Raw genomic sequence first — 12,742 nt, 5'->3', positions numbered from 1 at the left:
CATAACGCCTTCAATCTGCATTCATGGTAGCAAATGCTCCACAGAAAAAAATCAAAGTCATCCACCATTTATAGCAATACTGACTACAAGAAACATCTCACCCACTAATACTTGCCCTCCATACAGTGAACATTTTTGCACTATTGACTTGAATGCATCATAATTCTTTTCAGTTCTAACTCAATATTCTGATGCAACAAGTGAACAGATCCTTCTGCACCAAGTACTCATATTTATCCATTCCTGTAATGTTCTTCATTACAGGGAGATTAGACATAGACACATATTTATGTGGTTTTACGTGTTTGTGAATTGGTATGTACATACACAAACACAGAGAGACATGTAAGACTGAGATTATCTGAATGTGCAACAAGAGAGTATCATAAATTAATCCCTATATGGAGCACCTGCAGTGTGTGAAACTGTTCACTTAGTCCTGGAAAAATTCAGGAGCAGGAGCAGATTGAAAATTACACAAAAAAAAATTTCAACACAAATGTCTTCTGCTACAGAAACATAAGCTATTTTCACACTACTACAATATATATTATTTTTTTACTATTTGCAACATTTTATTTTCTAGTTGCAGATATGCATTTCCCCCTTAAAATGTAATTGTCAATAAAAGCAAAATGCGTGTTCAAAAGAGACCATGAGAAACAGAATCGTTAAGAGTTCTGATCAAGTTCTAACTACCATTCGTATCACCAAGATGAAGTCTAGAAAACAATATGTCCCTCTTCCTTCTTTCCCATAGACAAATGGATGGAGAAGCTGTTCACATTTTTACATTACACCTTATAGTGAAATGTAGCATTCCTCTAGATGTAGAATAGCCACCTCCTCTGGTCTTCTGCAGAGAGGCTGGGATACAGCAGATGTTTGGATAAAAGACCACCAAAATTTATACGAATAATGTGGCCCAGCACAGTAACTATCATTCATGATGCAAATGTCCTTATCAGCAAAGCCACTATTTATTATTTTTATCTGCAAGCATGCACAGATGTGACTAAATTTATATAAACACTTGCAAAGGATATGACTTACTGCCCAGAAAATTCGCTCAGCTCTTTTTCAGACCTTATACTACAGTCCTTCAAACAGGCTAAATATTGCTTATAAAGTGTCCCAGCCATGTGAATAAGACTATTTGAGTGACAAATACGCAGAACCAGCTCTTGAAGAGAAAATATGATTTCTTACGATTGTTAGCATTTTTGCAAATCAGGGCTAAAGGAAACTCAGGCAAACCTTTGCTGTAGCACTTGCTTTGCTGTTAGAAACCACTTTCAATATAGATAATACTACTAATATTTAATAAAAGCATATCATTACTTTCTCTGCTTCCAGAAAAATGTCATTCATTTCAAAGATGTACATGAACAAAGTGAACAAAGTACTCCTGTTTAATCAAAACATGATAATTAACCGAAGTCCAAGTGCCCTTATCTTGGGGAACAAGAATAGCGGGTAGCAATTTCACCACTCTTTCAAGTCTGTGATTGTGCTGCTGAGTGGGAGGATTTGACAGCTATGACTTCACTTCTTGTAGTTTCAGGGGGAGTAATTAACAAGTTGACTGCATCTGCCGGGCTATTAACATGGGTGGTGCCTGTGATTTAGTAAGGTGGGGATGACTGCCACTTCCACAAAAGAAAGGTTAATGGAGACATTTGTCCTGTGATGAAGAATCTTGATTTGAGCATGATGAATCATCCACTCTAGGAAACCATAGCACAAGTGGCTCTTCCAGTGTCAAAAATCATTTAATGAATGTTTTTACAAATCAAGATATACCAACTGGGGGATACGTAAGCAAGTTTTCCACTGGTGATCTTATTTATAGGTTGCAAGTCTCACTCCAGCTCCTTCTAAATTAATTATCTTCATCATTATTATCACCACTGTGCGGGGGTTGTGATACCTGTGACAGAACCACTGGGCTAAAGCCACAGAATGACTTAGGTTTACTACAACTTCAGTCACCAAATTCCCAGGAACTTTGAATCTCCTCAGTTGCCACATAACATGACTTTCCACCCTTTAGCCCTAACAACCTAGGCTTTCTTTATGGTATTTCATATTAGAGACCTTTATTCATCTGACTAACTTGAGATGCAGAAGTTAGGGCAAAATGTATCCTGTTCTAGAACTTAAGTACATTTCTGTTATGAATTAGAAACCACAACCTGCATGTGACTTCACTGTGTTTTATAGCTCTGGACAAAAATAAAAACTCTCCTGACCTCATGTTGCCCTCCAAATGGACACTTGCTCACCCTTTCACCCAGTCAGGATCTATAGACTAGGAGCTGATTCCCCCGGAATCCTGGATCCCCACATCCCTGGAGGTGTTCAAGGCCAGGCTGGGTGAGGGTTTGGGCAACCTGGTCTAGTGCAAGATGTCCCTGCCCATGGCAGGGGGGTGGAACTGGATGATTTTTAAGGTCCTTTCCAACCCAAACCATTCTGTGATTCCATGATTCTATGCTTAGAGTGTCTCAATCTAACAAAAGTGTGTCTATGAAACACTACTAAAAACCCTACAGCAGTTAAGAACCTAAGAAGGAGATGTTGTCTCAGTTTTCTATGATAGGTCAGGGCTTGGAGTATCACTGTAGGCCTGAAGGGAGGCCTAAAGAACTTAGGTCTGAGAGTAAACTCTTCTGTGGTAAGAAGTGTCACTCTTCAACTCCTTTTGCTGCCTCAGTTTATTAGATGGAGCAATTAGGTGAATCAAAGAAGGGGGAGGTGAGGATCATTGGATTGAGTCCAATCAAACACACTAGTCACTGAGATATAGTGCTTCAGTTTGTGTGAAGTTGATATTAAAAAAAAAAAAAAAAAAAAAGTTTATTTTGTGTTTAAATAACCTAAAAAATTAGAATAGTGTTTTCTATTCCTGGCTGACTCTTTCTATTTTCTGAATATGGTAGATATCATTAAGAGAGAACTCTAATAAAATAGTTTCATTATTATAAATATTATTAATATTACTATTATTAAAAAATATATAATGGAAATGTTTTTTCACAGATATTGTCACAGTTATGAGAAAAGGCTTTTTTTCCTTCCCAAATTTTAATCTCTCTAAACAGTGCTTAAGAATAGCAACCACAAGGGCATACCTCTATACAGTTTTTGTTTATTTTCCTTCTCTTTCTGTTTAACGGATATACAGTTAAACTAGAAGCTGTCTAGGAAGTACTTTAATCCTCCACTGACACTATTCTCGGTGGAGAAGAGAAGATGGCCAAGACAGGAATACATCTTACTTCTAACACAAGGAGAGTTAATGGAGGATAGATAATAGTAGGTATGAACCATTAACAGTTAAGTGGTATTTGTGCTGGTTTGCGTGTGAACATGCAGCATGGATCTCTCATGGCAACACACAGGAGAAGTGATTTTTCTCTCCTGATCCAGCCATGGTAGGTAGATGTTGAGCTTTGAGAAAAAGAGTTGTTCATCTTTTTACTTCTTTCTCAAACAAGGGAGAAAAGGAAGTCAGATCACTGGTCAGACTACCAGTTAAGGTCATTCAGTACAGGTAAATGCTTCTAATGAGAATACAAAAAGCAGAGCCATAGAAGATCAACAGTCCATCCAATCCACTTCCCTCTTTCGGAGATTTAGCAATAGCCCAAGTAATACCACTCAGTGATTTTTGCTTGGCATACTCTCTCAGCTTCCACTTGTTTGCACCTCAATGACCTTTCTGAGACAGAAGCAGAATCTTTGTTTTTAGCAGCCCTTGATGGATTTTTTTCTCCTCCAACAGTTTACCTAAATGGTTTTTGAATCCATCTACGTTTTTGACACAAATAATTATCTGGATTCTCTTCGAGAGCAGAGATGAAGTTGGGAAGGAACTTTGGCTCACAGGCTGGTATCTCACAGTGATTGTACATGAGCTGGTTGACTCGGTTTTAACATCTTGCCTGTCCAGAAAGAAAAGGATCTCTTTTCTCCTCTTTCATCTCCATTTATACTCCTGTTGTACATGGTTCTACACAATCCCTTTTGCCACTTTTTGAGCTTTCTGAATTGTTTTTATTAAAGTCATTAAACTCGCTAACCTGGTAGACAACTATTCTGTGCTGGGCTGGCTTAGTTTTTCTTCTGAATTCCTCTTGAATCAGTCTTCAAAGTTGTCCAATGAATGCTAGAGCACCAATGAGGCTGGGAGAAGGGCAGAGATGAAGAGTGGGACTCCCTTCTTTTCCACACAAATGAGTTGTTAGATTTGGCTCATCTCATCTCATGAAACTACAGGCTGTTGCAGAAACTCCAAAGTCTGTTCCTAGCAGGTGATAGTTCATGTATCGTTCCTTGTTCATTATTTAGGGTAAATGCTCATCAAGACGTTCTGATTAACCTCCAACCTCTGCGCAAGTGTTTGGTGAGATGATAGGGAGAAATGACTGCTGTGAAGCCTTCTTATGTGAAGTCTGCAAACTGTTTAAGACTGAATAAATGGCTTATCAAAGCAAAGTCACAAGAAAGAAAGTTTAACAGCAGAGCTAGAGATCATGAATCTGAGTAACACTGCATACTTAGAATGGGGCCAGATTGTTTCATTAAGGAGGACAACACTGAAATTCTCGACAGAGGAAGGGTCAAAGAGTCAAAGCTCATCTTGAGCTGAAAACACATCCAAGTTAGAGGATGTAGCTCAGACTGAAATGTTGACATATGACTCAGGTGTCATTAATCTGCTCTTTAGAGGAAAACTGCCATCTTTCAAAAAAGTTATTTCCAGGAAAAATGGGATTTTTTTTTTTTTTTTTAATCAAATTGTTTCCATCACAGAGAGAAATGTCTGCTATGATTTTCCAGTCTCTGTTCTCCATGGCTTTAAACAGTTTCTATACCCCTTCATGGCAGAATATAATAACAACACTAGGCAGAAGGTATTTTGTTGCCTCATTGAATTACAAACTAACTAAGCAGCTTAAGCACTTCTAGGATTCTTGATTTCTTAAAACTACTCCCTCCTTTTCTATTCATGTGGGGTTTTTTTTATCTTACAGTGGAAGCACCTGTGCTGCCAGACATTTGCTAGTGTTCCTCTGTATTTTGCCACCTTAACAAGGATTCTGCATTTTCCTTCCTTCACTGCAGGACATTTATCCAGACACTCCAGAAGATAACATGATAATCTGTGAAGGCCCTTGTTCTGAGGAGCTGTCAGGGAAGGTACCACAATTCAGATTCGGGTGCCTACATTTAGGCAGCTACAAAATATGTGTCTACATGCAAGGTAGGCATCTAAATTCCCTTTACACAATAATGAAAGTATAGACTGTATTCAGCTGCTCACACGTAACTCTTGTTATTGGATATACTCTCAGGAATCTTACCTGGCTTTCTGCTACTGGATTTTCTGCTCTGGTGCCCACAGATCCTGTGTCACATCCCAATGATGATGACACAAGACCTGTGGGAGATCCACAACATTCTGAATCAGGAACCTGAGCCCAAGCAGGATACTGTAGGACATCTCAAATGGCTCTCTAAGCCTGTGGTAAGGGAAATGAGCAAAGACCTAAATCTCCCTGAATCCCTCAAAACCAGAACCTAGACACACAGCTCATATGTAGACATTGTAATTTAGGTGTCTGAATGTATGGCTTAGTCCTAACATAGTAGGTATCGTTTCTGTTTGTTCTTCTTTGAGTACATAAGTCAAAACGCTTTATACTGAAAGTGAGTATTACCCTCTTAATGTGATGTGTAATGCAGACAACACCAACAGATAGAAAACTGAAAACTAATCATAAAACACAGGTTTAAGATTATGATTCAAGTACATACACCAATATTCTTACATATCCTCTATTTCTCATTTTAAATGATGATGATTAGGGACCACAAACATGAGCAACTTATCCATGTCTGCACAGTCAGTCTGAATACCCTTGTCTCAGGGTATTTGTCTCCAGGTATTTGTCTCCAGTCTTTGGAGACAAATTTTACTGGTTCCAGATCATTTTAGATGAACTGTTTATCCAGTCTCAGATGAAGCTAATAAATGTATGGAGAACGATGAATGAAAGGTGGTTGTGACCATTTATCTATTGATCATATGATTTAATTTTTTTTTAAAAGTAATAATTTTGGAGTTCAAATTCAGTTGTGGCTTGTTCAGTTCAATACAAATACTTTATCTTCTATAGAAAAATTAGGATGAGAATGAAATTAGAGACAGAGCATACACATATACATATAGAATCATAGAATCATAGAATCATTAAGGTTGGAAAAGACCTCAAGGATCATCAAGTCCAACCCAACACCACCTAACTCACTAAACCATGTCCCTAAGCAGTACAAATGATCTAGAAATATGTTGTACCCTAAAAGTGAGTTTGAATATACTTTTGTGGCAAGATGCTCCTCTCTTGATCTACTAGATGTATCCCATCTTTGTCTTCTTTCACTCAGCCATTACTGAATTAGTTTTCCCTTGCTTTATCCTTTTCACTATCGCACTTGAAAATACATATAATATTCCTTATAACACAGGCATTTTCTGCTACGCATTATACAACCTTAGAAGATTTTCAGTCAAATTTTATCTTTTTTCTCCAACTCACCCACACATTTCCACCATCTTATTAAGGGTGAGTTTAAATGTGTTTTATTTGGTGCATGTGAATACATTACTTCGTTGGGAAACCTCATGGAAATTCATGTGCTTAATGCTAAAGTGCCTCCCATCCCACACCCAATTTCAATTAAAGTGTGACATTGACACAGCCTTAATGCCCTTAACTGCTCATTTGACAGAATCTCATGCGGTGATATCTCACCGAAACAGGAAGATGCTTTCGCATCTCTTTTGCATTATGTATTCATTGTAAGATTAGTCACATGGTTAATGAGCATCTTGGAGGCTGTCCAGTTTGCTACACTATGTCATGCTTCCTTTCCTGCCACTCTACTTGCATTAACTCTCGGTGATATTGCCAAAGACCATACAGAGCGTAAATTGCTCTTATCCATTTGTTCCAGAAAATGATCACATCCACTGTCACTTGGAAATTGTTCCCATTGTTGACTACAATTAAATAGTAAATGTACGCTGAAATAGTTTTGTTTTCATGAAGTGCTAGCTTCTGAAATTTTGCCCACATATGGTCTAATACTAAAAAAATTTCCTCCTTCCCTACCCCATTTATTTACAAAAATAATGTTTCTGACTCAAAATTCTCAACTGCAATGTTTACAACAAGCCTAAAATATAGTAATTATTCCTGTTTTATGTTGAAGTGCAATTAAACTCAAAGTGACAGCATTAAAATTAGCACTTCAGGTAGCATTTCACTTTTTAATCAATGTTTACTTTATATTTTAAACAAATACTGACACATCTATTTGTGTATTTATGCGTATGCACATTTATTTATATCTGTAAATAATGTCTGCAGTCTTGTTTTCTCAAGATCTTATGGGGTTTTCCAGACTAAGACAACCACCTAAAATAAAAGACAGTTTCATACATCATAAGGGACCATTTATTCTGATCATTTAACACTGTATGTCTGATCCACACTGTTAAGAAGACCTCTCTCAATAAATTCCTGTTGATCAAAAACCTGCACCACTTACAAAAACAAACAAAAAAAATCTGCCTCTTTCCTCGTATAAACCTGTATCAGTCTTTAACAAAGTTTTGGATTTTAAAAATGTTGGACTATTCATCACATCATCCTGTGAATTCTTCAAAAGTATAGCTATTCATTTTATAACTTATAAACATAGAAAGAAAAACATGTAAACAATTCTAAATATATTTTCATAGCTCTTTTAAGATCAAAATTAACATATTTAGAATATATGTATTTGCCATACAAATTTACAAGCACATGTATCACTTAATGCAGGAACTGAAATATCCTTTTAACAAAAATTCTGGATCATCTCACAGTAGCAGCAACTTTCTGTGATCAAGAAAATTCCCTGTAATATTTAAAAAATGTGAGTGAATGACAGGAAAAGATTCATAAGTGCAAAGTACCATTGTATTTGAACTGTGTATTTCTACTATATTGTTAGACATATGAGTCACTGTAAAAAAAGAAAACTCTAATACACTAGTAACATAATGTGGAACTACAATGAAAAGGAATGATAGGGAAAATCCATTCTCCTAGGGACTGTCACAAAAAAAAAAAAAAAAAAAAAAAAGGAAAAATAATGCCTCCAGACTTTTAAAGATACGTGATTATTACTCCACAATGTTTAGGATGAATTCCTTTGTTTTTGGAGGGAAGAAGAAGTGGGAAGGGGAAGAATATTTGGCAGCATATTGAAGTGAATGGGCTCCTCTGTATTCTTTGGTCAGTACCAGTAAGCAATTTTCAATGTAGCCTCATGTTGGACGAGACAAAAGAGAAATATAGTCTAATGTTTAGACTCCCCTTAAAGCTCACTGTCTTGCCTGTTTACAGATTAAGTATAAAATAAAAACAAAAGAAGCAGAAATAAAAAAGTAATTTGCCCATGGGTATGCTTTTATGTAGCAAGGAACAGGTCAGGACATGAAATATGTTCTTTATACCAAAAGAATCAAACCTTTCTTAGAATTGAAAATATTTGGGCTTTTATGAAATAAATATGAAAACCTGTCGGCAGCTATTTACTTTTAAGTCAAAAGAGAAACTATTGTAAGTTCCTTGTCTCAGGCATTTTATGTGTTCTAACTGATCACACAAGATGGTTTTGTGGATCTTTTGTACAGAATGAATGCGGTTTGGTTCTGCTTTTCAACTAGAATATCAATCAGATTACATCAGTCCTATGCTCATGTGCTTTGGGAATGGTTTGTTGTCCCGTCTTCTTTACCTAAATGTAAATATATTTCACTAGAGTCTACATAAATAAAAACCAGTTGGAACTATTATTGTACTCCCATCCCAACGCTTAAGATGGACAATGAAACTTAAAATAGACAAAGGTATTATAAACATTTAGTAGCCCCAGGGATCATTAAAGTCTTGCCTGTAAAACTGAAAGTGGTAGATTTCTGGGATTTAAAAGACAATGATGTTCTTAACAAAGGCCCCTCCATTTTACAGTTCTCCATCCCCTCTTTTCTATTAGGACAGCTCTTAGAAAAAGCCCCATCAAACACAAGGATGGAGTAACAATTCTGTCTGCACTACCTGCTTAAATGATGACTAAATTTGCACACTGTAGTGTCATGGTAGCTATTGTCACAATTTCACACCATAGAAAACAGAGAGAATAGAGTTGTTACTGCAAGAAAATTAGGAAAACTATGTAGGTGTTTATTAGATTGTTATGTCTATGTAAAGCAAAAGAAACAGTAGACCTTACCTTAAAGCTCAACTGGAATACAGTAGACTCAAGCAGGTTGGTTAATACCGAAAATCCATGGATTATCATTCAAACACATCATAGAACTTTTTTTGTTATTTCTATAGAAAATCACCCTCTCAGTGACACCTATGGAAACTACTGTTCCTCTAAATGCCCAAAGACAAACACAATCACGGGTAGGAAGAATGCCTTGTTTACAAAGAATTACAGTAAAATCTGAGGTCAGTGTACCCAGAGAAGTTCAGGACAGCTCATGAGTTCTGTAAGCAGGATACAAATTGCTGAGGAATGAAAGTGCCCTAAAATGTACAACACAAAAGAAAGGCTCTACATTGATATTGAGGGAGAGCCGCAATCTCAGACATAGCTGAAAAGCTACATTCAATTTTCTGCTTCACCACTCTGCCAGACTGAAGGTGCGTTTCATATGTGTCCTCTTTTATTTTTCTTTCCTCATTGTCTGCTGCTGGGTTGCTGTGAGAAGCGAAACTCTGACTAGATGGGTGAATGTTCTGCCCCAACATGATAACCTCCCCATGACACAAAGCATCTGTTTATGGCTTGTCCCTTCCAGCCTTTGAGGAAAGACCTCCCCTCAGGCAGCTCCTCGTATCAGCACAGCCTTGGCCCTGGATGTGCTCAGTCTGAATCACCTTTCTTAATGACAACCCAGAAAATTCTCTAGAACTGTAATATTTTATTAGACAGATAGGAAACAGTTAAAATATGCCTACTAGTGAATGTACAAAAAAAAAAAAAAAAAAAAGGAGATGAATTCTATGATCAGAAACCAGAGGGGCTCAAAAGTAGTAAAAACCATCTCAACAGTATAAACTTTTTCAGTGTACTGAGATTTTTTAAAAATATTTGTTCAGATAACAAATTATTCCTTCTATTTGTTTTTTAGGTTTTGTCCAATTTTGAGGGGTCATACCACAAATCTACCAAAGAGGAAACATACATATTTAGTCCAAGATTATACTTGGCTGTTCAGTTGTGTTTTAGAACATGAACAAAAATAAGCTTTCCTCAGGATGTCGTCAGCATGTTCTGAGAGGCAAGAAGGGCTGAACAAATAAAACTCAGTGCCATTCTTCCAGTTCTGCCTCTCACCAGCTGTGCTTTCAAATTCAGTATTTAATTTTTCTGTTGTCTATCTCCCTTTCTCTTTTCCTGTTTAGAGAGTTGGTTTTACCAAGCAGAAGCTGTCTCTTACTCAAGGAGACCTTCATCCTTTTTTTTTCCTGCAGTATCTATTTATAATGCATCATAAACTTTCCTTCTCTTCATGATTATCTATTATTCATGTTGTGGTAGTGTCTAGAGACCAATAAATTAAGATTATGACAAGATGCAATGTATGCATAAACACATATGGCAGGTGGATAGTTAATAATAAAGACAGGGGTATGTACATAACCTAATGGTGTCAGTAACTACTAATGTTCCTCTTTTCCAATTGGATCTAATGATTTTTTTTTTTTTCTGGGTGCAACAAATGATTTTATAGCAATTCATTGTAGTTTCCCCTTCCTTACAGTTAACACACCTCATTTTTTATTTTGCAATATTTGTAATGGTTATAAAATTGGTAGTGGCATTAAGAGTTTGCACGTCCTTTTTTTTTTTTTTTTTCACCTTTAAAAAACCACAGTTTACCATGAGTAATATCCAGGAAATGTGGAATATTTTAGAAACAACAAGTTAAAAGTAAATACTACCATTAGCTGTTCTACTACACAGTGCAGTAATTTTATAGAGATTAAACCTGGGTTTGAAATATTTTAAAATTTCAAAGATAATAGAAATTGTCTTGGCTGAGTGGGTTGGAAAACTTTTTTTTTTTTTTTCAGAGCAATCTTTGTAAATGTTATATTTTTTGTGCCTCCTACTTATCAGACCCAGATTCTTCCACCTTCGCCTAGGTATAACTAAGTATTACATACAGATAGTCCCTATAAATGCAAGGGTTTTTTTAGCAGAAGTAAAACTAACTAATAAAGCCACTCTAATATAAATGAACATTCAGTTCTGCTGATTTCTACCTCAATGTCACAGACTTTTTTACTACATTCATTCATATTAATAGTTATAGCAGTGCCCAAAAGATACTCAACAACAAGGAAAGAAGTCTTTTGACAACCATTCTTGATATCGTAGGGTCACAGAGTCAGGGACCTCTGAAGGTCATCTAATCTAAACCCCTACTTGAGCAGGACTACCTAGAACAGGCTGCCCAGGATTGTCTATACAGTTTTGAGTATCTCCGAGGATGCAGACTCCACAACCTCTCTGGCCAAACTATGCCAATGTTCTCCTGTAGTCAGAAGACAAAACATCTGCAATGTTTTAATGAGATGCAATTCTTGCCACAGGCTTTTTAAATTACACTATTTTAGATATAGAAATTCAGCCAACCAGAATTCATCCCAGATCTCTCTTCCAGCTCAGACTGTCTCATTGTACTCCAGCCATATAGTCATGCAACAGTCAGCATCTAAATCGTATTTCAGTGATTGTAGATATATGTGAATATTTATCATTATTTAAGTTTATAATACAGGTAAAACCCACGGAGTTAGTAGAGTTATGTGATCCCAGAGCACAACTCTAATATAGGAAGTTCAGTAGTCACTTGATTTTTCTAAAGAAGGTCAACTAAGAGTTTAATAACGAAAAAAAACCCCACAAAACTAAAATAATAAAACTTTTAAAAACACAGTCTGAATTGGAGTTTTTACATTATTTTAGTATTTTGAAAGTCTGCTTTCTATCTTCTAACTTTTTTTTTAATACATGCTGTGATTATAATTGCACTGACATAAATAGTTATAGAGCATGAAGCCACAAATCTGTTGTTGAAGGAGATTTTGTACAAAGCATTTCAGGAAGAAGTACCTATAGTATGACTATGACACAATTTTGTCATTACAAAATTAAAGTTTATTCTAAAGTTTATAAATCAGGCTTCTATCTAAGTGCTATTTAGGAGCAACTTCTCCCTGTATGGCAATCTTGAATAGGCAGAAGGATTGAAAAGGATGAAGAATAATCTCTACTCACCTATAGTTGGATCATGATACTCAGGGAACCGATGGCTTATGAATTGCATTGTCATTGCTGGAGAGGAGAAAGACAAAGAAAAAAGAATGATATTACTGTCTTTAAACCATAAGTGGGAAAAGAACATGGAGAGAATTCACTCATCCAAGTATCAGCTTAGAAAGTGAGTCAAAAGTCTGTGTCTACAGCTGCAAGAATGCACTGATACTACAGTGATAGTTAAAAATGGCTAAATGGAAAAAATATGAATCAAAATTAATTACTTGTCTTAATTTCTTCCTTTTTAAGCAACATTTTATCAATTGCTGTATTAAAATGTAACATC

The 12,742-nt window shown here is 36.2% G+C and overlaps 1 protein-coding gene across 1 annotated transcript in view; it reads right to left on the bottom strand.

Annotated features, from left to right (window-relative positions):
* RIT2 (Ras-like without CAAX 2) overlaps nucleotides 1–12,472 on the bottom strand; it is a 42,011-nt gene extending 29,539 nt beyond the window's left edge. Inside the window, exon 1 of the mRNA XM_010087007.1 lies at nucleotides 12,418–12,472. Coding sequence (XP_010085309.1) covers nucleotides 12,418–12,472 — 55 coding nt within the window. The remainder of the gene's footprint in view (nucleotides 1–12,417) is intronic.
* Nucleotides 12,473–12,742: the final 270 nt, after the last annotated feature.

This window comes from Pterocles gutturalis, unplaced genomic scaffold (assembly GCF_000699245.1).
Source record: "Pterocles gutturalis isolate BGI_N339 unplaced genomic scaffold, ASM69924v1 scaffold11901, whole genome shotgun sequence".
Lineage (NCBI taxonomy): Eukaryota > Metazoa > Chordata > Aves > Pterocliformes > Pteroclidae > Pterocles > Pterocles gutturalis.
The sequence above is the reverse complement of the archived record's forward strand: the minus strand, read 5'-3'. Positions and strand labels throughout refer to the sequence as shown.